At 36.6% G+C, this 24,425-nt stretch overlaps 1 protein-coding gene across 5 annotated transcripts in view; it reads left to right on the forward strand.

Annotated features, from left to right (window-relative positions):
* Window positions 1-580: 580 nt before the first annotated feature.
* The window catches only part of RBBP8 (RB binding protein 8, endonuclease), a 90,969-nt gene continuing 67,124 nt past the window's right edge, over window positions 581-24,425 (forward strand). The window contains exons 1-2 of one of the 5 annotated variants that reach the window (XM_047793912.1): window positions 581-741; window positions 17,559-17,765. In XM_047793912.1, coding sequence (XP_047649868.1) covers window positions 17,657-17,765 — 109 coding nt within the window. In that variant the 5' untranslated portion in view covers window positions 581-741; window positions 17,559-17,656. Of the gene's footprint in view, window positions 742-16,046; window positions 16,221-16,350; window positions 16,409-16,551; window positions 16,650-17,558; window positions 17,766-24,425 lie in introns of those variants that run through there. The other 4 variants (XM_047793909.1, XM_047793914.1, XM_047793913.1 and 1 more) reach the window with 4 other exon arrangements.

Below are 24,425 nucleotides of genomic sequence, written 5' to 3' on the forward strand. Positions count from 1 at the left end.
AAACTCTCAGGGCTACTGCCCTTGTGGGGAATATCGACATCCTCCCTGCCACTTCAAAGCTGAGCTAGACCAAGTGGACTAGTGGAAAGGTAAGGTATTATGGATTCTTCTTCATTGTAATCTCCTTCTAGAGGCTTTAGTCTGCAAAGCCCTGGAGTACATTTAAAAATGGATTACCTGCCCCCTGAGGATGGTAGACACTCAAGTTATCTACAATGAGAGGTTTATAACAATGGACTCTTGCTGTACCTGACACAGATCTACCCCTCCCACTGGAACTCTGAATTATTTTGCTGGAGGCTACAACATTCTGAGCAGTTTGTTGGGAGTTGACGGGAGGTGGGGATAACTTACCTGGTACAAGCTTAGCAGAGCTGAGCCGCTGCAGCTTGTTGGGCTAGCCTTTGATGCAGACTGGTTGGACGGGTTCTGGATCTACAGAAGAACCGGTCTGACTGGCCTGCTGTGCCAACATATTCTGGTTTGATTCCATGTTCCACAGACGGTAGAAACCTGCCCAGCCAGTTAAATGAAAGGCATATTAGGTTATCCATTGCAAACCTTATATAGCTTAGATGCAGCAGAATTCTTCCACACAGCAGTGGTGTCTAGCAATCTAGCGTGGTCCAGAGAGGTGTCTCCCACTGATTTACTGCGTACGTTCATAGCTGTAGGGAAAGTCAACAGTGAAACACCTGCTGCTTTTGACCAAGAGCAGAAGTTTTCTAAGTAAATTGAAGGGTAAGTTAATGTATTTTTTTACCTTTCTCAATTTTCTAAGCACTTTCAGAAGGTTAATTAAGAAATGATGTTTAAGATATCTATTTTTAACACGGTAGTACCTGCATTCTATCTTTTATATAAAGCTGGTTAGATATTGTCTTATAATATTTGTACATATGTTCATTGATTTTAGATAAAGGTTATTTGGTATATAATACACTTCTGCTATAATTCTTTGTAAAATGGGCATGGCTGTAGTCATTAAGAAAAGTGGGTTGAATAATTTTGCTAAATATATTTTACCTATTAATATAATGATTCATCTTAAGCCATCTACTTCTTTGATAACATACTATTATATTTTACAGGCTGTTGCTATACGGTAACGTTTTATATGACAAATCTAATTGTGGATAAAATAATAATGGCCTTTTTAAGGCATAAAAAATAGTGCTGGCCTGCCTGGTGATCGTTAAGTACTTTAGAAGAACAATTCACAGCAAGAAATGAGGAGTGTGAAAAACAAAGATTGTGGAATCTGGTAACTGATTAACTATTGGAGCTCAAAAGCACTTGCTGAGCTGAATAGAAAGGAATGAAGACAGGTTTTGTCATGCCTATTAGGTCTGAAAACCTTTTTAGGTTAAAGAATATTTGGGTCTTCCTTTAATTTATATTTTAAAATAATTCTTTTCTCTCTCTCTTTCATTGATCCAAATAATTTATTTTAGTAATCTGTCTCATTTAAAATGAAAATTATCAAGCCCTTTAGATTTGTTTTGGCATACCAAATTACCCCCTTAGTTATTAATATTAGATTGAATTGAGTGCACACATCCTCCGGGCATTCAACTTAACGTATCAGCTGACATATGAAATTTATCTGGAAATTAACTTTTTAAAACAGATTTATACTAAATATTTTCAAGGACTATCTCCAGGCCATCACATGACTTTCCTTGAACTGAGCAATACTAATGCATCCTTTTCATAGTCCTTATAGAGCCCTCACTTTGTCATTATGTTCAAACTTAAAGGCTATATGAGTTTCCTTAGAATGCTAATAAAGAATTTTTTTAAAGTGAGGATGAATGTTCAGATGTGATTTCATTTTTTGCAGGGAAACCTTTTGCATGCTGTTAAGTCCTACCCCAAGGCAATTCTGCATAAAACTTCTGATAATCAGCTAAATTTCTAAAAAGCTATGTAATATTGAATCTGCAAAAATAATGTGCTGATTCAGCATAAACTGTATTCTGACAATTTTTGGAGAATATAGATAAAAAATTTTAGTTGGTTGAGTTTTTCTCTTTTCAATTAATTTTCAGGCCAAATGTAGATATATGTCAACAGAGTACACTTTTACTGTTTATAGTAAATATATATAGTAATTTAAGATTTTTAAACCTTGCTTAAAATACTGTTTAAATATAAACTTAATTTGGGATTCCAATTTATTCATTAAGGATTTTTTTATGCTTATGGTTTTAAGGAAAGCTATTTAGGAACTAGATATATATATCCATATAAAATTTGTGGGTAAAATTTCAAGTCTAACTACATTTTGGAGAGGGATTCTACAGCTTTCACTTAATAGGATTTTCAGTTTCAAATATATGAATGTCCTATTAAATACTTTCATGTATTTTCCATAAATTAATTCCTTTAAAATACTGATACATTGTGATGTTTTGATTGAAATTAAGAATATATGGATTAATCAATCAAATTAGAAGTCTATGATTGCCTGTGTGTGTATTTTACATAGCCCTGTATTATCTGAGGGCCCAGGTCAAAAAATGATCTAGTCATTTAAAAATCTTTTTATTCCCTAAGTCTAGTTTAGGATGCATTCCTTTGTCTTTATTCCTGGCCACAAAGTTTCATACAATGACTCTTTTTGTCATCCATGCTAGTTTTCTTAACAACTACATAACCTCTTCCCTTCCTGAATATATTCATGTATTTCCTACCAAAAGCACTTAGAATCATGACATTTTGGGCTACAAGGACTCTTTACGAATAATTAATGAATTCAACTTATTCTTTAGTTGAATAAAAAGCCCCCAAATGTCGCTAACTCACTACTATTCAAGCTAAGGGTAGAGATGAGACCAGAACATCCCGGGTTCCTAATACCAGCCCGGACTAATATTTTTTTCACTACTCCATGCAGACTCTTCTGAATACTACTTGCAATTTATTCTGTTTACTAAAGGACTTGTAAAAAGGTAAAATTATGCTATATAAGGTATGTTAAGGAGTATTTGCTTAACCAAGAAATTACTTGCTTTTATATTTTAATCTATATAATTACTGCCCCCAAACCTTTTTTGGAATCAAGTGGCTGAATTTATGGGGATGCCATTGGTAATGGATATGACCGCCTCTTTGCTACCTTCTTCTCTTAATGCTCTCACAAAATTTTGTATCAAATTGCTAAGAGTACCACACATTCCTTCAAATTTGCTCAGATTATTTGTAGGCAAATAAGTTATCTTCTGATTTATTATTGCTTTAAACTGTCTCAACAGTTTATTTTCTTAGTATGTATATAAGCATGTATATACTTTTGTATTGTTTTAATCACTCTTATGTGGCTATAGTTTAGGATTTGACCTAAGAAATTAGTACTTCTAAACTTTGGTTAGAACTGACAGGAAAATTTCAGTAAGTTTATGAAGTCCAGAATTGCAGGATTCAAAATCCATCTTAGGGGAGATATACCTGTTATTTAAAAGGTGAGATCTTAATACAGTGCTTTGCACACAAGTGCTCAAAAGTGCTTTAAATGTTTTTAACTTGAGGAATTTCAAGGAAATAGGACCACAGAAAGCTTGAAAACCAAAGGCTCAAAATTTTCAGTTCTGATTCTTAAGCTAAAAGTTAATTTTCCTAAACCCCTTATCTTTTCACAGATAAACTCTTACCTGAGGGATGCTTCTAAATTTGGTAAATTTAGTTCATTCCAAGTGAACTCTAGAAAATAATTACCTCCATTTGTTTCTCATCTTTACAATCAAGAGAAAAGGTAGTATATTGAAAAATGTATGGATTTTTGAGACAAACTGAGATAGGTTTGAATACTGATTTTGCTGCAAACTAGTTTACCCTTGGGAATTATTTAACCCTGAGTTCTCTTTTCTCCATCTGTAAATTAAGAAAACTATTACCATTCTCTAAGAGTTCTTGGAAGGATCAAACAAGATATTGTATACAAAATACCTAGCAGTCTCTAGAACATAGTAGGTATAGCACATCAATATTCTTTACACCTCTTTAATATAATATATAACAAATTTTTTGTGTTTGTTTTTTGCTTTTTAGGGCCCCACTTGCAGCATATGGAAGTTCCCAGGCTAGGGGTCAAATTGGAGCGTTAGCTGCTGGCCTATACCTCAGCCACAGCAACGTAGGATCCAAGCTGCATCTGTGACCTACACCACAGCTCATAGCAATGCTGGATCTATAACCCACTGAATGGGGCCAGGGATCAAACCCACATCTTCATGGATACTAGACGGATTTGTTTCCACTGGGGCACGACAGGAACTCCCTAAAATATATTTTTTAAATGGTTCTATAGAAATAGCTAATTTGGATAACATAAGACTAAAAACCAAACTTGCTATGCATCAAAAACTAACTAGGAAATAGAGAACAGTATAGCTCATTGTGTTAAAGACATAGCCTTAAAAGTAATCAGAAAACATTATCTTAGAAATTATGTATTACTGACAAAGTGAAAATAAAATTTACATGGCAATTTTTATTTCAAAGTTCTATCTTAAGTCTACTCCCTTGAAGGTTCTGTGCCTATCTTTTCCACAATGATTAGAGCGAGGAACATTTCCTTCCAACATGAAAATATTTTAGATCTAATAAATTTCTGAATGAATCTTGAAATATTAAGAAATACAAGATCAATAACTTTCTGTAGCTCATAGTACAATATTTATGGACATGGAGCAATATTATAGACTTCTGCAATGAGGCCTTCTATAAAAAATTTACATTTAACATAAACAGATCTTCTCAACTTATGATGTCTCTATAAACCCACTGTAAATTGAAAATATCTTAAGTTGAAAATGCATTTAATAACCTAACCTACTGCACATGATAGCTTAGTCCAGGCTACCTTAAATATGCTCAGAACACTTATATTAGGCTACATTTGTGCAAAATCATCTAACACAAAGCCTAGTTTATAATAAAGTGCTGAATATCTTATATAACTTATTGAATACGGAAGGGTGGTATGGGTACAGAATGGTTTAAGTGTACCAGTGTTTACCCTCGTGATCATGACTGGGAGCTGTAGCTGCCCAGCATCATGAGAGAGCATCATACTGCATATTGCTAGCCCAAGAAAAGATCAAAATTCAGAACCTGAGTCATAGTTCCCACTGAATGCATATAGCTTCCACACCATCATAAAGTCAAAAAATCCTTGATATCAAACCATCTTAAGTTGAAGGCCATCTGCACAGGTCTATATTTGGAGGTCTCAATGGAAAGTAAATGAAATACAGTCTGAGATGGACGGACCAATCACATTTCTCAAAATATTAACACTGCAATCAATTTCAATCATACAATACCATCTATGTAACATTTTAGTGAGCTGCTGCATTCTGCTATAGTCACTGTCCAAGTGGTTGTTTAACAAAATTTAAAACAAATATATGCTGCTCAGGAACAAGGATACTATTTTTTAACTAAAATATAGAACTAACTACTACAGCCTGACAATAGGCCAGGAATCTGTACCCTGGACCTGGAACCTGGCTACAACGGAAGCCGGTTACAGGCCATCCAGCAAGAAAAGTTGTTCAATCCATTCCAGCACAACAATACCACAGTTTTACTTGTTAAGAGGAATGACATGTTATTCTAGTTCCACCAGTAAATGTAAACACTTATACTGTAAATTAAAATCTCAGTGGTCCTTTGGTACCTCAACAAATCATATGTTAATACTAATGTTAAGGTTAAGTAAGTAATATTAAACCAAATTTGCTCAAAGGAAGAGCACAGTGACTCTGAAATAAAATTGGGGTATATTTTTAATCTGACTTCTCAGACTATGGTTTGTTACCTGAGTTTATTAGAACAAGTGATTAATGGTGCCATGATATAATTCAGTCCCTCTTGAGTCAGTCAGTTTGAATTTATTTCATAGTCACATATTATATCCAGCAGTATTATTTCTGTAATTACATAGCAGTTTTCTCAAAGTGTAGGCAGTGAACCATCTGACTCACCTGGGGGATGCCTATTAAAAATGCAGATTGCTTAACTCTGTTCTAAATACAACACTTACAATCTCTGTTGGGTATATTCTATAAATATACATATTTTAATATTTTCTATATTATTTTAATGTTGAATAATGATGGAGAAGCAGCAAGAAAAGATTATCTTGTGTATAAGAGACTGGGTAAGGAAGGGTGTATGAGTTTCTTCAAAACCAACCATTATCACTATCAGAAAAATATCCTTAAATGCACTTTTCAACCAATCTTGGGTCAGAATTAACATCCTTACAAATTAATCTGACTGTCCCATCCATGTATGCAAACTTTCAAAAGTTAAATTTTCCATTCATAACTTAAAAATAGTGAAATGGAAATCTTACATTTAACCTTTTTCTCTGAGTTTGGGTTCTCCATGGAAAGTAGAACCTGAGTCCTCCAGTTTATGCACAAATTTCTTTACCAGGGAACAGGAATGGGGGATTAGGAAGAGGAAATGGGAAGGGAGGGAAAGCCAATACAAGAGTGCATCCAGTTTATGACCTAGCACAGGCAAAGGGGCTTTGGGTTCAATCCCAATATCTTCCTTTTTTTTTTCTTCTAAGGGCTACACCTGCAGTATATGGAAGTTCCAAGGCTAGGGGTCAAAACAGAGCTGTAGCTGCTGGCCTAAGCCATAGCCACAGCCATATGGGATCCGAGCCGTGTCTGTGACCTACATCATAGCTCATGGTAATGCCGGATCCTTAACCCACTGAGTGAGGCCAGGGATTGAACCTGCATCCTCATGGATACTAGTCAGGTTCGTTACCACTGAACCATGAAGGAAACTCCCCAGTACCTTCTTAGGAGTCATGAAGCTACCTCAGAATTGCCGGCCAGAAAACATGAGATAGGAAAATTTATGCACCAGTTCTGACTTCCATCAATTAAGGGTTGCCTCATGCATTGTTAATTTCCTCCCACTTTCAGGTTATACTTCCATTTCCAAAGACTTCAGAGAAGTCCCCAAGGCCAAAAGTCAGGTAAGGGCTGTCAGGTTTCACCTGACAAGAATTAAGTTGCTCCTATAATGATCAGAACAAGCAGGACCCAAGAGATGACTAGTACGTCACCATTACAGAACAAATATAAACTGCTTTTTCCTTAATTTAACATTATACTTTTAACTAATACACTATACAACAAAAATGGATTATTTGAGCAATTTCAAATGGAAAGTGAGGAACTTTAGCCTATTTTTGTCTGATATATTTGATCCATTCCCACAAAACCTGAGATGCATGGAAACTTAATCTTCTGTGAGAAAGGTATTTTCTAATAAACTTCATTTCATTTCCTGAATTTGGTTGCCAATTTTTAAAGAGCCAAACAGCAGCAAAATGAAAAATTAGTATGTACCCTGTAAATATTATGTCCAGCACTTACCCAAAGACTTTATTGTTTAAGTTTTCATTGGTAAAACCAGAAAAAAACAGATTTGACTACAATGGACCCTCAAATAACACTTCTCATTATAGTGAAACACAGATTTTTGAATACTACAAGTTTGTCTTGGACTATATCCAATAGGGTCTGGTTACAAGAGCTAATTCATTATAACCTATAATGTGATCCTGGAACATGGCTACGAAGATGTTAGATGGAGGCTCTAGTCAAATGGATTAAAAATAGAAAACTGAATAGCCAGTTATGTGTTTTAATTAAATATATACTATATTTGTTTGCATATGATAGAAACTTAGCTTGGAGAAAATGGCAAAGTACAAAGAAAAGAAATCTGATATAAAAAATCATATCCTCTTTTCATTTATCTTGAACTATGTTAGAATAGAATAATTATCTGAGTTTTAAAAAATTCTTCCTTAGAAGGTGGTTAAATTAGCTTTTGAACTGAAAAGGGAAAACTGGACTGAAGAGGACATACAAATAAGAAAAAGTGGGGACACACACTGCTGACAGTACTGTTTTCAAAAGGAGTTATCAAACACACTCAGGGGTTCACTAAATTAGCTCAGATCATAATCAACTTGATACCAATATTCCCTTTCTTGGATTGAAGCTGAATAGATCATAAATCTCTATTAAATAAATGATTTCTTACAACCATCAATTTCTGAAATAAATATATAAATTAGTTTCTCTCTTCTACACAATTTTGTAGTTGGGCTAGGTAATTATTAAAATCCCTTAGAATATAATGGAAATAACAATATAATACTACCTGACTATTTAACTGCCTGACTTATTTGAACTTAACTGAATCAAATAAGATATGTAAAAGAACTTCACAAATTATAATTTAATCCCTTCTATAATTATAAATCTCTCACAATTTGCATAGCAATTCAAGAATTTCACTACAATATACATCAGCAATTCAAAAGATCCCCCTGATTAGCTATACAGCTCTTAAATCTATTAACAATAGCTTCTTATACTACTTAAAAACATATAATAATTCAATCCTTAACATTCCTGTGATATACCCACAGGTATATATTATTATCTTCATATCACTGGTAAACAACTGAGGCACAGAGAAGGTCAATTATTTGATTAATAGGATTATAGTTATTCAAAAAATTAGGCTGAGCTGCTGCTGATTTCCAATTATCAACCTATACAAATACTTTACTATATACTTATAATTTCTAGAACTCACAATGATTCCCCACAGCAGAACCTCTTCACATGTCTTCTGCCTAGAAAGTCTTTGACCACTCTGTCCCAATAGGCAAGCTGCTTCCAACTTACATGAAATCTTCTTTAAAAAATTTCACATATATTATCTCATTTTTAAAACAAACCCTTTGGACACAGTAAGTATGAGTATTCTCATTTTCCATTTGGGGAAATAAGACTTGTCTAGGAAACATGCAGAAAATCAGAGATAGGCCCAGAGGATAGACCCTGTTCATCTCTTAGCTCAGGACTTCCACAGAAACATAGGCTGGGAATATGGCAATATGCCATCACTGGCTTTAGAAAGAGACCACAATTTTTTGGAGCACTTCTTGCTCAGGTCCCTTCTGAGAGTACAACATAATTCAATGTTCTTTAATCTATTTAGTTTTAAACTTACTTTATGAAAGAATCTGTATCTCAGGGCTGGGAAAGCTAGTATAAACACTTTCACTAATTCCATAACAAGTCAATTTATATTCATCTCTCAAATGTCCACATCTATTATAAGCTAAGTAAAAGAACATGTGTGCCATAAAGAAATAAATTATTGCAAAAAAGTAAAAAATAAAAAACCCCTGAGATTAATCCATATAGCAGTACTTCACTCCAACTCTGACCAAGAGAGCCCAGTTTATTTTCCTCTTCTCAATGAGACAAATTAAATTGCTATCAAATTCAAAAGTCCTTTTAGTAACCTCAAATAAGGTAAAGCTTTCTGAAGTAAACAGAAAAATGTAATGAGACTGGAGCTCCCGTTGTACCCAGTGGGTTAAGAGTCCAACTGCAAGGGGCCCAGTGGGTTAAAGGATGCAATGTTGCTGCAGGTGCGGCTCAGATTCAGTCTCTGGCCCAGGATTCCATAATCTATGAGTGCAGCCATAAAAAGAAAATATAATGGGACTGCAAATTAGCCTTTAATAATTTTTTAATAATTTTTCACAAACTTTATTTGGTTATTTTTTCAAAAACATTTTCTAAATTTAAAAAATAGAAAAGCACAGAATATACTACATATAGATTTTATTATTCAAAAATTGCATGGTATACTGAAAAGATCATAGATAAAGAAATTATGTCCAGAAGACTGGGTTTGGAGTCTTGGGTCAGATTACTTACTAGTTTGTACATATAGTGCTAGTCATACCACCTAATTTCTCAACCTCTGTGAAAAGATAAAAACTGCACCTATTCTACTTTTGTGACAGTTATTTTTAAGTTCAAAAGAGGAGATATGTAGGAAAAGTAATTTGTATTTATCATTAATTTTTCTTGAATCCATTTTCTATGAGTAATAAACAAACCACTTCTCAACTAAGGAAATTTCAAAGTACTATCAATAAATCAAAAAGTGAAATTATTTTATGACTTACATAATCTGTATCATAATATTCTTTAAAAAGAGTTTAGATGGGTCTGTACATTGTTGAAAAGGAAATACTCTTGACCACAAAAGGTCATTTAAATATTCCCTTTTTTTATTAGTTTATATTTCTAATTCCCCAAAGCTTCTGACCATTTGATTTATTATTCAAACCAGGACATTTCTTCGAGTAAATGGGAGCCCTGTTAATAGTTAAGCCAAAAGAATAGACATTAACTAGAATTGCTGCTGGTAAGCCAGGGCATATGGTCACTTTACACAAGAGGTATACTAGATTTGGGATCAGGAATTCTATTTGTACAAAACAGTTCTCAAAATCAAATTGTCCCAAAGGGTGAGAAGTGAATTGAAAATAATTTAATTTCACTATTCATTTCTAATACTTCTAATTATAAAAAGTAAACCTGAGAAGTATAGGCTAAAACTGAAAGTCTCTAAGAAGTGAATTTTGAACATGAAACATTTTTGAAAAGGTAACTATCAAAGTTTCCTTAAATTTAGACTAACATATCAATTAGGCAAAAAGCCAATATTTTAAGCAAAGTCTATTTTTCTCAAAAATAGTTAGAATGGGGAAGAAGTCAGCCAGTGTGTTTGAGGACATATCTGTAATTTGCAAGGCATGAGTACATTAAAGATCATAACTATTTGGCAGCAGTGAATAAATTCATCAATTCATAGATGGAAAAACTACCATTTAAGATGTGAATCATTATTTTTTTAAGGTGGACAAAGCAAAGAATATTAAACATGTTTGCTCTTGTGAACCAATCAAGGAATGCTTTAATTGGTAGACTCCAAGTATCAGTGACTTGTTCCTACAGTTAACTCTTCATAATATTTTCTATTTACATTACTGTAAATAACTATTGATCCCACAGGTTACATCATGGTAGCATCATACAATGTACACAGAATAATGCTGTATGGAACTATATTTCCTGGGATAAAAAGATAAAGATGAGTTTTTCAAGATTCCCAAAATAAAATTCACTTTTCTACTCTACAGTCTTAGTGATCACTTTTTTTTTTGTCTTTTTGTCTTTTTAGGGACACACCAATATGGAGGTTCCCAGGCTAGGGGTCTGATGGGAGCTGTTGCTGGCAGCCTATACCACAGCCACAGCAATGCCAGATCCGAGCCTTGTCTGTGACCTACACCACAGCTCAGGGCAACACCAGATGCTTAACCCACTGAGTGAGGCCAGGATCGAACCTGCAACCTCATGGTTCCTAGTCGGATTCGTTTCCGCTGCTCCACAAGGGGAACTCCAGTGATCACTCTTAAATTCTTTTATCATCTCTGTAGCAGTTAAGCTCTTAGAAACTTTGCCCAATGCTGGTGTGAAATGAAGTAACTAAGTATTTAAAAACACAAACTAGTAGTTTACAAAGGGAAATAAAGAAGGTATATGTAGCCACAATAACAATCAAAATAAGTGAAGCTTCTTTATCTAGGTTGGAAGTTGAGGCTAATTTTTCTAATTGGAAAGCAAAGTATATAATCTTTTATGACAATTATAAGCACTTTAATGATGATCTAAGACTGTCAAAATAAAAACTGTGATACTGACTCCTCCATGAATGTTAAATATATCTTTTAAAGCAATTAGAAAACTGCTCAACCTAACTGGAATCTTGGCACCATCGACTCAAATCATAAAACATTTTGGCACTTGGGGCAAGATCCCTAATTGATGTATACCCTTACCCCCAAACAACAGTTGGTAATTACTGTAAACAACTTTTTAAAATTTAAATCAAGTGTTCATTTAGGTTGACACAAATTTTGACAGTTAACATAATTTTTTATGTTAATGCTTCTCTTCCTTCTTATCCCTCTTATTTATCTTATTTCTTATCTTACTATTTTTATCTCATTATCTCTTTTGTTCTGCTCTTAAAATAGTTATGTCTGTAGGTATACAGCTCAACCTAGTTTATTAGTATTGTGTGTTCATATTAGAAGCACTGGACATTATTATGTAAATAATCATAATGAGTTCAACCACTAAATTTTTTGCCTAGGGATATAGGCCTGAATGTTGGGAAAGGAGGGGAATAGCAATGGCATTGTCTGCAGAGTGGGAAAGAGATGGGAAATACCCAGCACAAATAGCAGAAATAGCTTTAGACTAAGAATCAAGTATCTATGTCCTAGTCCCAGCTCCATCCTGGTTCTTCAGGTAAATCACGTAATCTCATTATTTATGCTAGACCTATCCTATCTAATATTTTAGCTACTAGCCACATGTGGCTTAGAACACTTGAAATGCAGCTAATTCAAATTGAGTTGTCCTGTTAAGGTAAAACATACATCAGATTCTGAAGACTCAGAACAAAGAAAAAATAATGTCAAAGTTCTCATTAATTAATTTGAATATGGATTACACACTGAAATTTCAATATTTTAGATAAACTAGGTGAAATAAAATAAGTTAATTACATTTTCTCTTCACCTTTTTTAATGTAGCTATTAGAAAATTTTAAATTATACATGTGTCTCTATTGGGCAATGCTGTGCTAAGACTCTGGTAAGAACTAGGAATACTGAGAAGAACAAAGAAAGAACAGTCTGTTATTACAGCCTAGTTGGATAATATAAAAGATATAAAAGTAATTACAATATAGTAATATTAAATGCAGTGACAAAGATACATATAGAGTAGTATGGGAGAAAGAGGTGGGCTATTTATGGAAGGGGGTAGGAAGGAGAGGGACGAAAAGAAACACTAGGGTAGTGTCCCAGAAGCTGCACTATCTAAGTCTTAACAGATAAACAGAAAGGTGAACTATAAATGATATGTGTGGTAATTTCAAAAGAAGATTGTATACGCCAAGACAAAGAAATAGGAAAGAGAAGGAAGGAGGAATATAAGCAGTCTCCTGTTTTAGAGGGAAAGGGTGAAGTGGGGGTAGAGGTGTAAAGTTAAGAAGGTCTTCTGTGACATTTTAAAGGATGGAATTTTAATCTTTAGACAATGGAGAGCCACTGAAGGGTTTTAAGCAAGAGAGTGTAAAAATGAGAAATAATGCTTGGTAGCTGTGTGGAAACTGCATTATGATGTACAACTGGAAGGAAGGAGGCTCTAGCATAGGTAAGAAATACCAGGGTCCAAACCAGGGCAAAAAGAGTGAGGATGGAAAGGAAAATACTAATTCAGAACTCTATTTAAGAGATAACATCAATGAATACAGTGATTGACCTGTCTCAGCTCCATGGAAAGAGGTTTACTATCATTCTAAAGCAAGGGGAAGACCCTGGAATGTCTTGAGCAGGGGAGTGTCATGTTGAGTTAGGTTTAAAGAATCATTCTGACTGCTACTGGGAAATACACTGTAAAGGGAAAACAGTGTTAGCAGACTGTTGATTTAAAAGTGGGGGGAGGCTATTGCTGAAGAAGAGGTTTGAGATGATAGTGGCTTGGCCCACAGTGGATGAGAAGCAATTGCATTCAGGTTGCATTTTTCTCTGCAAAATGTTATTGCCTAATTCAGAGTTGAGAAAGGAAAAGGGAAGTTCAGGGAGATCACACCTGTTGAGTTCAACTGTCCTGTTTAACCAGGACATGAGGATGTCTGCTGAGAATGAGAATACTGTATAGAAGCTTGATGAAAACAGTGAAGGTTTGGAAGACAGCAAAGTAAACCATGTTTCCTGGGGATTAATTGATGCCCTATAGGATGTCTGAAACCTAACTAAGTAATGTTAGTGATATACATCTAAGCTGTTATGATTTTTCCCTTCACAACCCTAGCAACCCACCTGCAGGAGTTAAACAGACTGTAGACTCAATAGAGTTTCAGTTGCAAAATAGTTTGTGTTAGAAGACTTTAAAACCTACATAGAATTCTACAATTCTAAGAATCATAGAGTTCTTACTGCAAGTGCACAATTGTTCTTACTGCAGCTAAATGTACATATGTAAAAGTTACCATTTTAACCATTCCACCACACGATTTTTATTTTGCAATTATTACTTTTTTTTTTTTTTTTTTTTTTAGTGGCTGCACCCACAGCATGTGGAAGTTAAGACAGGCAGGGGCTGAAGCCAAGCCAAGCACTGCACTGGGCCAGGGATCGAACCTACACCTCCACAGCAACCAGAGCCACTGCAGTCAGATTCTTAACCCCTGCACCACAGCAGGAATCTCACCAATTTTTTAATCAAGCATCCTAGCCAGGGCCCTCCAATGGGTTATACCTAGCTAGGACATTAAAATCCCAGCCCTCAAGGGGGCAGTGCTGGGTCCTGAGGTGGCTGGAAGCCTCTGTATAGAACCAGTCTCATCTTTTTATCACAATATGTAATACAGGTACTCATTTTCCAAGTTTTGAAAAAGTTTTGGAAGTATTATTCTAAGCCACAGAATTTGAGAAACGCAGTATTACAAAAAGTTCAAAATATCTGCTTCTCTGTTAAAGGCATTTTCTCATAGATAGTTGGGATTTCATAATTTATCCCACCATGTGGGTCTTAAGGCTCCTTACTGAGAATATGCCCACTATTAAAGGGACTATCATAAAAATCCCATCAAGAGAATCGAAGAATTTTGGAAGTTCCCATCATGGTTCAGTGGTAACGAACCCGACTAGGATCCACAAGAATGCAGGTTTAATCCCCCAACTCTCTCAGTGGGTTAAGGATCTCGTGTTGCCTTGAGCTGTGGTGTAGGTCACAGACTCCGCTCAGATCCTACATTGCTGTCGCTGTGGTTCCACCCCTAGCCTGGGAACTTCCATATGCCACAAGTGCTGCCCTAAAAAGTCCAAAAAAAAAAAAAAAAGAGAATCTAAGAATTTTGAATGGATTCAAAGATATTCTCTACTTAAGGGCTATCCAATTCATCTATTTATACACAGAGACTGTTTTCTGGCAAGCACTGGGTTGGTCTCTAAGACAAAAAAGTGAGTAAGACATGGCTTTGACCTCAAAAAACTTGAGTCTAGTGGGGAGACAATTAAATAATAAAAACTGTAGTAAGTGTCAAATGGGCAAGTATATAGTGCCATAAGTAGATCTAATCAAACGAAAGACTATTAAAAACAAAATTCGCAAGTGAATGACAGTTAAAGATACCGAAGTTCCTATAACATTACTAGGATGGTACAGTAACATCCTGTTAGATCTACTGGCAATGAGTATGTTGCAATAGTCATCCTTTAGGACCAGGATGAATGGGGAAACTACCTTTACACTTTACATCCTCTTAGGTCTTATTACAGAAAAGTATTGTACTGGCTTAAAAGACATTGTGATTCTAGTCTATTCTGTTTATTTTCTCCAACTTCATTTACACAATTTCTAACGCTAAAAACGCTTCTTCTAGAAACCAGGATAAATAGGAAGATACACCAACAACTTGAATGTTGATAAACAGCCACAGAAAACGTTGATTTAGAAAAATTACCTAATGGCCTGTTGGTCCAAAAAATAATGCGTCACTTCCGATTCCGTCTCATTTCAGGTTCGTCAGAAACCTTTTTAACCTGAGCAAAATATACATCGTTTTGCTATATGGCCTCACCACCTAGTCCCGTCGGGTCACATCACTAAACGATAGGAAACAGCGACAATGCAGAAAGCTACGTCAGACTAATCCGTGTCCATTCCTTTCCTCAGATAATTTTTACTTTCCCTCTGGTACAGGCCACTCATACGTGCTTTCCCAGAAATGGGCTTAAGTCAGACACACATTGAAGACTTCTAAGAACTTGAAGCTCCGCTGACAGAACAGCGTGAGCTTTCCCCGTGATGTCTCAAAAACGCTGCGGCAGCCGCCAGCTCTGGTAGCCTCTTCCCACCGCTCAGGAGAGACACTCGGCTCTCCAGTCACCGCCCACCCCGGTGACTCTCCACCGACCCCGCTCCTCTGCAGGCAGCGTGAGGGGCACCGCCTCTTTCTGCGGCGGGAGGAAGGGGCGTGACGTCGCGGGAACTCCGCGTGACGTCGCGCGGGCTCCGGGCGGGGCAAGCCGGGCGGGCGCCCCTCGGGCCCTCCCCCAGCCCTGGAAAGCGCGGGCTGCCCCGAGGGGGCGGCTTTGCCGCCGGGGGACTGGCAGAGTAGAGGGAAAGAGGAGAAAAGCGAACGGCCGTTTCTTCACAGCCCCAGAGGGTGCCTGCTTCCCTGCTGAAACGTTCCAGGATCTCGAGGCAATCTTGCAACCCGTGAGTAGAAGGAATCCCTCTCCCCTGACCCAGAATGCTAGGTCCTAGCGGCTACTTCCGGCCCGGAGCTGCAGGCAGACCGAAGGCGTTCTGCCCCGAGGTGGCAGTGGCTGTACGGCTCTGGGACTGAATGAGGAGTCGGCCGGGGCTGCCTAAACTCGGAGGAAGTTGCACTGAAGCGAGAACAAGTTAGTGCTCCTCGTAGTCCTTGGTTCTCCGCGCGAACTGAGAGCGCGTCTCCTGGAGCTGAGCCCGCCCCGCGCATGCGCCGATCTGCGTCGGGGGGTCGCGGCGCGCGCTTCCGGCGTCAATCCTGCGGTTTGCCTGTGTAGTGTTGCGGTGAGGGCGGCCCGCCAATCCTGCCGCGAGGAAAGAGAGGCTGATGGCTGAGGGTGCTGGGATGCGGGCCTCTGGACCTCTGCTCTCCTCGTAAGACGACGATTCAAAGTCCCTATTCAGTTTGTTCAGGGCCTTTGTGTGACCTGGGGCGCGGCGCTTGCCTTACTTGTGTAAGAGTACGTGTGGTGTCACAGGAAAGCAATCTTCCATTGAGCACCTTCAGTGTGGTGGTTTATAGTTTGCAGTGCCACGGGATGTATAGAAATGGATTAAATTATTTCAGACCTTTTAGCACAGATGCGACTTGAAAGGCAAGGTGCGCACTTCTGAGAAATTAAAGCGCAACGTCGTGCAGCAAATAACGGTTCAGTTTCAAAAGAGATGCCATCAAAAAGTGCTAGGCATGCAGGCTAGGGTTGGAGAGGGTTTTGTCAGCCAGAATTTACAAGTTTAGTATTGGTAAATTGTTAGGTGGGGTGGGCGGAAAGAACCTTTTTACTACCTCTGAAGATAAACACATTTCTTAAAGGACACTTATTTTACACTATTGGTTTTACACTATTTAATATTATACAATTTTACATCGTTCATTGAAGTAACTAAAACTTTTTGAACTTTTTGCTTAATAGAAATAATTGGCTGGGTTTTTTTTGTTTTTTTTTTTTTGGCTCCTTAGAGGTATTTTGGAGTTAATTGGAATTTGAGTTCCAGCTGTGATGGAGCACGTCCTAGCAGTGTGACCTTGGATGAGTTACTTCATCTCTTACAAAAAAATGTATCGGAAAATGTAGCTTAACTTAAGGCAAATAACTGAAATTGGGGTTTTTCTTACCATAATCATCTTTTATCCTCACTTGCACGCCCCAATCCCACCTCCAGCATTCTAAAGTAATTGATCCTAGGTGAATAAGGAAAACCTGAGAACAACTCACTGGGCTTGAAGTCATCCTGACTTCAAATTATGCAAAGATAAATTCACGTTTCAATCTGTCATTTCAGGTATTTAAACTGGCTGAAGACAACTTCAGATGTATATAATGTATCAGAAAAGATCTGAAAAACACTAGGCAATAGAAGTGTGGAGCATATTAAGCAAGATGAACATCTCAGGAAACAGTTGTGGAAGCCCTGGTTCTGCAGATGTATCTAATGACTTTAAGGATCTTTGGACAAAACTAAAGGAGTATCATGATAAAGAAGTACAAGGTACATTTTTTTCTGAAATAGCAGTATTCTGCTGAGACTGTAATAGTAATAACTAATTTGTATGATGTTTTAAAGATCTCATTTTTAAAGGACCTTTACAGTTGCAATTTTTGTGATTCATTTTTTATTTTTAAATTACTGCTTTTTAACTATAGATAACCATCATAGGATGTAGCTCCTGCACAACTTGTAATTACTAGTGGTAGTATGTGTGGTGTAGTGGAAGGGGCATAGGAATTGACTGAAGCTCTTGAATTATGATTTCATTTATCTATTTGCTTTGTGATCTCAGCTAAGTTACATCACTTATAAACTTAATTTCCTTCTTCTGCAAAATTATTTGCGGGAATGTTTATAGTATCTAAATCATTCGACAAACCTTCGGAATTTGTATCTCAGTGCTTGAGTTGGCCACCAAGCCCTGAGATCCTAAAGTAAATGGCAGTTTGCCTTCAGAGAGTGTTCAGTCTAATAGACATAGAGTCATATGAACAGATAATTACAGTGTAATGAAACAAGAGCTAAAAGGTTTATATGAAATGCAATGAGCATACAGGGGATTGAGCTGTTGCAGTTTGGATGGTATATTGATATTTTATGTGGTTGTGTTAAAATGTACTATTAAAAGCTAAACCATTAAAACTAAACTCAGGGTTTTATATTAAGCCTTAATATATCTATTGAATTTTGTGACTTTAGTGTAATTCATTTTTTTCCATGTGTGGGAAATGTTACATTAGTTTCTTCTTTACCTATTGCAACCATGTGTGGGAAATGTTACATTAGTTTCTTCTTCACCTATTGCAACTATAGATTTAATTCTATGTGCTTAATAGTTTTAATTTATACCGGAGAGCTATTAAAACATGATCCACCTGAATCTAAAGTATGGATGTGGGCCTGTGTTGAAACTGCCCCATGGTAAATTTAGTTTCTGGAAGAACTTCGTAATGGACTCATCCTTAATTAATGGGTTCTGAAATATGAACCCAGAAGTATTCCTTGCAAGCCTCAGTGTACTTAGAGACACTTGTTCAGGAAATGTTTTTGGGGGGACACTTACTATGTGCCAGAACTTTTGAATAATATGTGAATCATATATAGTCCTACTTTTAAGGGGTTTTGTAGTGTACCATGTAATCTGGAAGTAAAGAAGAACCAGGATGTGTGTTTAGGGGCAGGGGAGAGTTGCCGTTTAATTGTCAGATCAAGCTTTACAATTGGATTAAGTCTAATTATCTAGGTACAGAAGATGGTGGGAGAAGAGAAGGGGATGTTCTGAGTAGAAAATAGCATATGCAGATTTGTAGGTAATAGTTTGATTTTATTCAAGGCACTATAGGAAGTTTGTTTTAGCTATCAGAAGGAATACGTTGAGGAGTTCCTGTCGTGGCGCAGTGGAAATGAATCTGACTAGGAACCATGAGATTTCAGGTTCAGTCCCTGGCCTCGCTCAGTGGGTTAAGGATCCGGCATTGCCTTGACCTGTAGTGTAGGTCACAGACGTGGCTCAGATCTGGTGTTGCTGTGGCTGTGGTGTAGGCCGGCAGCTGTCGCTCCAATTAGACCCCTAGCCTGGGAATCTCCCTATGCCATGGGTGCAGCCCTAAAAAGACAAAAAAAAAAAAAAAGGGGGAATGCATTGAAAGATGGGAGTTTATTGGGGAAGTAGACAAGAGGCGATGCTAGAGAAGTATGTAAAACAGTATGTACTATGCTAAATCTAAAACTTTCATCTCTGTGCCTTTTTGATTGCTAGTGCATGGGGGAGTAGTGCTGTGTTGAGAAAGAGACTATGGAATGAAATGGTTAAGTCCCTGAATTCTAGATCTGGACTACCAGTATTCAAAAGCCATATCTTCTACTTGAATAGAGGTGGTGGCCTTATCCAAGTTTTTTACCCTTATAATGCCTCAGATTCCTTACCTATAAATAAGGATACTATATGGAACCGTAAAAGACCCAGAGTTGCCAAAACAATCCTGAGGAAAGAGAACAAAGCAGGAGGCATAACCTTCCCAGAATTCAGACAATACTACAAAGCTACATTAATCAAAACAGTTTGGGGAGTTCCCATTGTGGCTCAGCAGTAGCAAACCAAACTGGCATCCATGAGGATGAGGGTTTGATCCTTGCCCTCACTCAGTTGGTTGAGGATTGGGCATTGCCATGGGCTGTGGTGTGGGTGGCAGACTCAGCCTGGATCTGGCATTGCTGTGGCTGTGGTGTAGGCCGGCAGCAACAGCTCCAATTTGACCTGGGATATGGCCTGGGAACTTCCATATGACACATGTGCAGCCCTAAAAAGGAAAAAAAAACCAAAAAAACAAGATGGAATTGGCAGAAAAACAGACAACATGGATCAATGGGATAGGCTAGAGAGCCCAGAAATAAACCTGCACAGCTGTGGTCAGTTAATCTTCAGCCAAGAAGACAACAAAATGCAATGGAAAAGACAATCTCCTCAGCAAGTGGTATTGGGCAAGTGGGACAGCTACGTGCAAATCAATGAAGTTAGAATACACCTTCACATCATGCATAAAAATAAACTCAGAATGGCTAAAATACTTAAATACAAGACATGACACCAAAGACTCCTACAAAAGAACATAGGCAAAACATTCACTGATATAAATTGTACTAGTGTTTTCTTAAAATAAGGATACCGATAATAGCTACCTCATATGATATTAAATAACTTAATGTAAATAAAGCATTTGGAAAAGTGTTAAGTACATAGTAAGCAATATATGTGTTAGCTGTTGCAGTCATTATGAAGCAGCAACCATTATGTATTATCAATGCCTGCTGTGAACCATCCCAGCTAGAGACTGTGAGATACTACAAAAAAGTTGTATTAGGTTTCACATACTGATTACTTTTAATTGGCTCCTTTATGTTTTTTTAAAATGCTTATTTCTAGGTGGAAACAGAAAAGAATGACCAAAATAATAAGCATGAGAAAATTGAAATGGTTGGGAAATGTAGAAAATCCTCACTTTCCATTTCTTTGGTGAGGGGGGAGGAGTGGGGATACTTGTTTAAAAAATTGTCGAGATGTGCATTACATAAAATTTATCATCTTAAAAATTTTAAAATACATAGTTCAATGGTATTTAATAATATTGTGCAACCATCACCACCATCTCTATAACTCTTTTTATCTTGTAAAACTGAAACTCTATACCCATTAAACTCCCTATTCACTCTTTCCACTAGCCCCTGGCAACCACTGTTCTACTTTCTGTCTCTATGATTTTGACTATTCCCAGTGGAATCATACAGTATTTGTCTTTTTATGACTGGCTCATTTCACTTAGCAAAAATGTCCTCATGTTTCCTCCATGTTGTAGTATATTGCAGAATTTCCCTCCTTTTTAAAGGCTGAATAATACTGAGTTGTAAATATATATATGTAATGTAATATATATGTATATATATGTTGTGATCAACATGCATACTGTTTTGTATGTGACTTAATTTGCTGTTATTTCATTACTTAAACCAAACTGCTTGTTTTTGACATGACACATGATCGTCATTTTGGAATTTTTATGCGTACCCATTTAAAACTGGGCCAGTTTTATTTTTTAGGCTCTTAAATTAACAGAGTATATGGCAGATTTCCTCTTTGTGCTCGCTCATTGGCATTTCAGGGTCTTCAGGAGACCTCTATTTTATGATGAGGAAGCATCAAGAAAATAAATAACATATTGTTGATAAGAACTACTTGCCACTCATCAGATTATAGAACATGTAAGATTCTATAAAGTTAATTTTTTAAAATTATATACTCCTCATGGCCATATTCTAGTAGCCATCACACTCCTGGGAGCATTGGATTGTATATACTGAAAACCTTTAAGGGAGGAATACAGCAGTCCTTTATTCCTGATGTATTTGATTAATATCTTTGTGCTTTTTTTTCCCTTATTTTTTTAAGGCTGCACCTGCAGCATGTGGAAATTCCTAGGCTAGTGGTCAAATTGGAGCTACAGCTGTCGGCCTACACCACAGCCACAGCAACTCGGAATATGAGCCACATCAGCGACGTACACCACAGCTAACAGCAATGCCAGATCCTTAACCCACTGAGCGAGGTCAAGGATTGAACCACATCCTCGTGGATCCTAGTCGGGTTCATTAGCCGCTGAGCCACAGAGGGAACCTCCTCTTTGTGCTTTTTGAATGGTAGGTATTGGATATATGTTTGAGCTGAGGAGAGAAGATAACTTCTGGTACATTATAATACATTAATCAGTCTACTTTTACGAATTTTAAAGTCACTTATAGATTCTTAAAAGTATTAAATGAGCACTATTTTTAAAAATTAGTGTATTTAAAAACATTTTGATTGGGGTCAGACATATTTGCTGTAAGTTAAGACTTGACAGTCCCTTGTCAGTGTGTTCCACATAGTTCCATGTAAAATTAGATCCTCTGACTCCATGATAACATCAAAGACATGCCTGAAGGGTACTTAAGTTTTTTTTAAAGTAGGGTATCTACTTGGAGAAACCAGTATAAGAGGCTATTTGAAAAACATCAGACATGGACTTGTCTAGACTTTGCAGGTGTTGAAGTATGTATAGGAATTGAAATTGACTCATTACTTTTAAACCTTCGTGTCAGGTTAAAAAAAATACAAAAGAAATGTTATGAAGGTAGTACTTTAGTTACATAATTTTTACTTAGGTGTAAGAATTTAGATGCATCAGAATTCATTTGGATACAATTTTGTTGCTTTTTATTATGAAAAAGAGTAAGTAATAAGGAGTTTAGAACATTTTTCAGAATGCCACCACTTTAAAAAATGGTTCCTTGTCTATGCCACATTCTGCCATCAACATCTTGTTTAATAATATTTTTTGTATCTGATAAATATGGAAGTCAGTTTCATAGAGAACTAGACAGATTTTTCAGTGCAGAATTGGAGCACCATTGAAGAAATGGAAAGTATGGAGGCCTAGTATGACAGGATACATATTTCTTGATTCAGTTTTAGATTACTCCTTTTATTTTCTTAGTTGTTTCATCAAAAATTCCAAAAAGATAACATTCAGATTAAGGCTACATGAATTAGCAATAAAAGGAATTGCATGTAATTTTGGTCTATAATGTTTATGTCCTCATTATTAAGAATCTCTAGTCATTGGGGAAATGAAAATCAAAACCACAAGGAGGTATCACCTCACACTTGTCAGAACGACTATAATCAAAAAGAATACAAATAACAAATGTAGGTGAAGATGCGGAGAAAAGGGAACCATCGTAAACTGTTGGTGGGAATATAAATCAGTGCTCTGGAAAACAGTATGGAGTTTTCTCAAAAAACTAAAAATAGAACTACTCTGTGATTGGGCAATTCCACTCCTGGGTATGTATCCAAAAAAAAACCCCACTAATTTAAAAAGATACATGCACCTCAGTGTTCATAGCAGCATTATTTATAATTGCCAAGATATGGAAGCAACCTAAGTGTCCATCAACAGATAAATGGATAAAGAAGATATGTACACACACAATGGAATACTACTCAGCCATTAAAAAGAATGAAAATTTTGCCATTTGTATCAGCATGAATGGACTTGAAGGGTTTTATGCTAGGTGAGATATGTCAGACAAAGAACTACTGTGTATCATGTGGAATCTAGAAAATACAACAACAACAAAAAAAACTAGTGAATATAACAAAAAAGAAGCAGACTCACAGGTATAGAGAACAAAGTAGCGGTTACCAGTGGGGTGAGGGAAGTAGAGGACAATAGAGGGATAGGGGATAGAGGAACATTATGTATGAAATAAGCTATAAGGGTGTGTTATACAACACAGAATATAGCTAATATTTTATAGTAACTATAAATAGAGTATAACCTTTAAAAATTGACTCACTATATTGTACACCTGTAACATAACATCGTACATCAGCTATGCATCAGGTAAAAAAATACTGGAATTCCCTGGTAGTCTAGCAGTTAAGGATCTGGCATTGTCACTGCTGTGACTCAGGTCACTGCTATGGCATGATTCGATCCCTGGGCCAAGAACTTCCACATGCAACTGGTGTGGCCAAAAAAAAGAATACTATCATTAACTCTCAGGTATTATTTTCCATTTGCATGAATATAAATTCAATAAAATCCAGCAAAAATTAATTTACCCATTTTTTTAAAAATGGCTGCACTCATGGTGTATGAAAGTTCCTGTGCCAGGGATTGAATCCAAGCTGCAGCTTCAATCTATGGTGCAGCTGTGGCAAAAGCCAGATCTTCTAACCCACTTCTCCAGGCTGAGCATCGAACCCATCCACAGCAACCTGAGCCACCACAGTCAGATTCTTAACCCATTGCACTGCAGTGGGAACTCCAGTTTACCCATTTGGAGATAATTAAATCTTAAGAGTAAACTAAGCACACCTTAAGTATGGCTGGACCTTATAAAGACAAGTGGCTTTACTTTGGACTTGAAGTAATTGATTAGACAATTATAGAAATACTAGTAGTAGAGGTTTTGGTAGTTTAATTATTTGAGCTATATACAAAAAGTCACTATTTGTCAAGAAAAGTTTTATTAGGCTTACAGTTTGATTCAAAACCATAAATAACTTGGTTTAAAATACATACATATGTGGTTTGTTCTAGATAGTGAACTAAAATGAGT

The sequence above is a fragment of the Phacochoerus africanus genome, chromosome 8 (genome assembly GCF_016906955.1).
Source record: "Phacochoerus africanus isolate WHEZ1 chromosome 8, ROS_Pafr_v1, whole genome shotgun sequence".
In the NCBI taxonomy this organism is placed as follows: domain Eukaryota; kingdom Metazoa; phylum Chordata; class Mammalia; order Artiodactyla; family Suidae; genus Phacochoerus; species Phacochoerus africanus.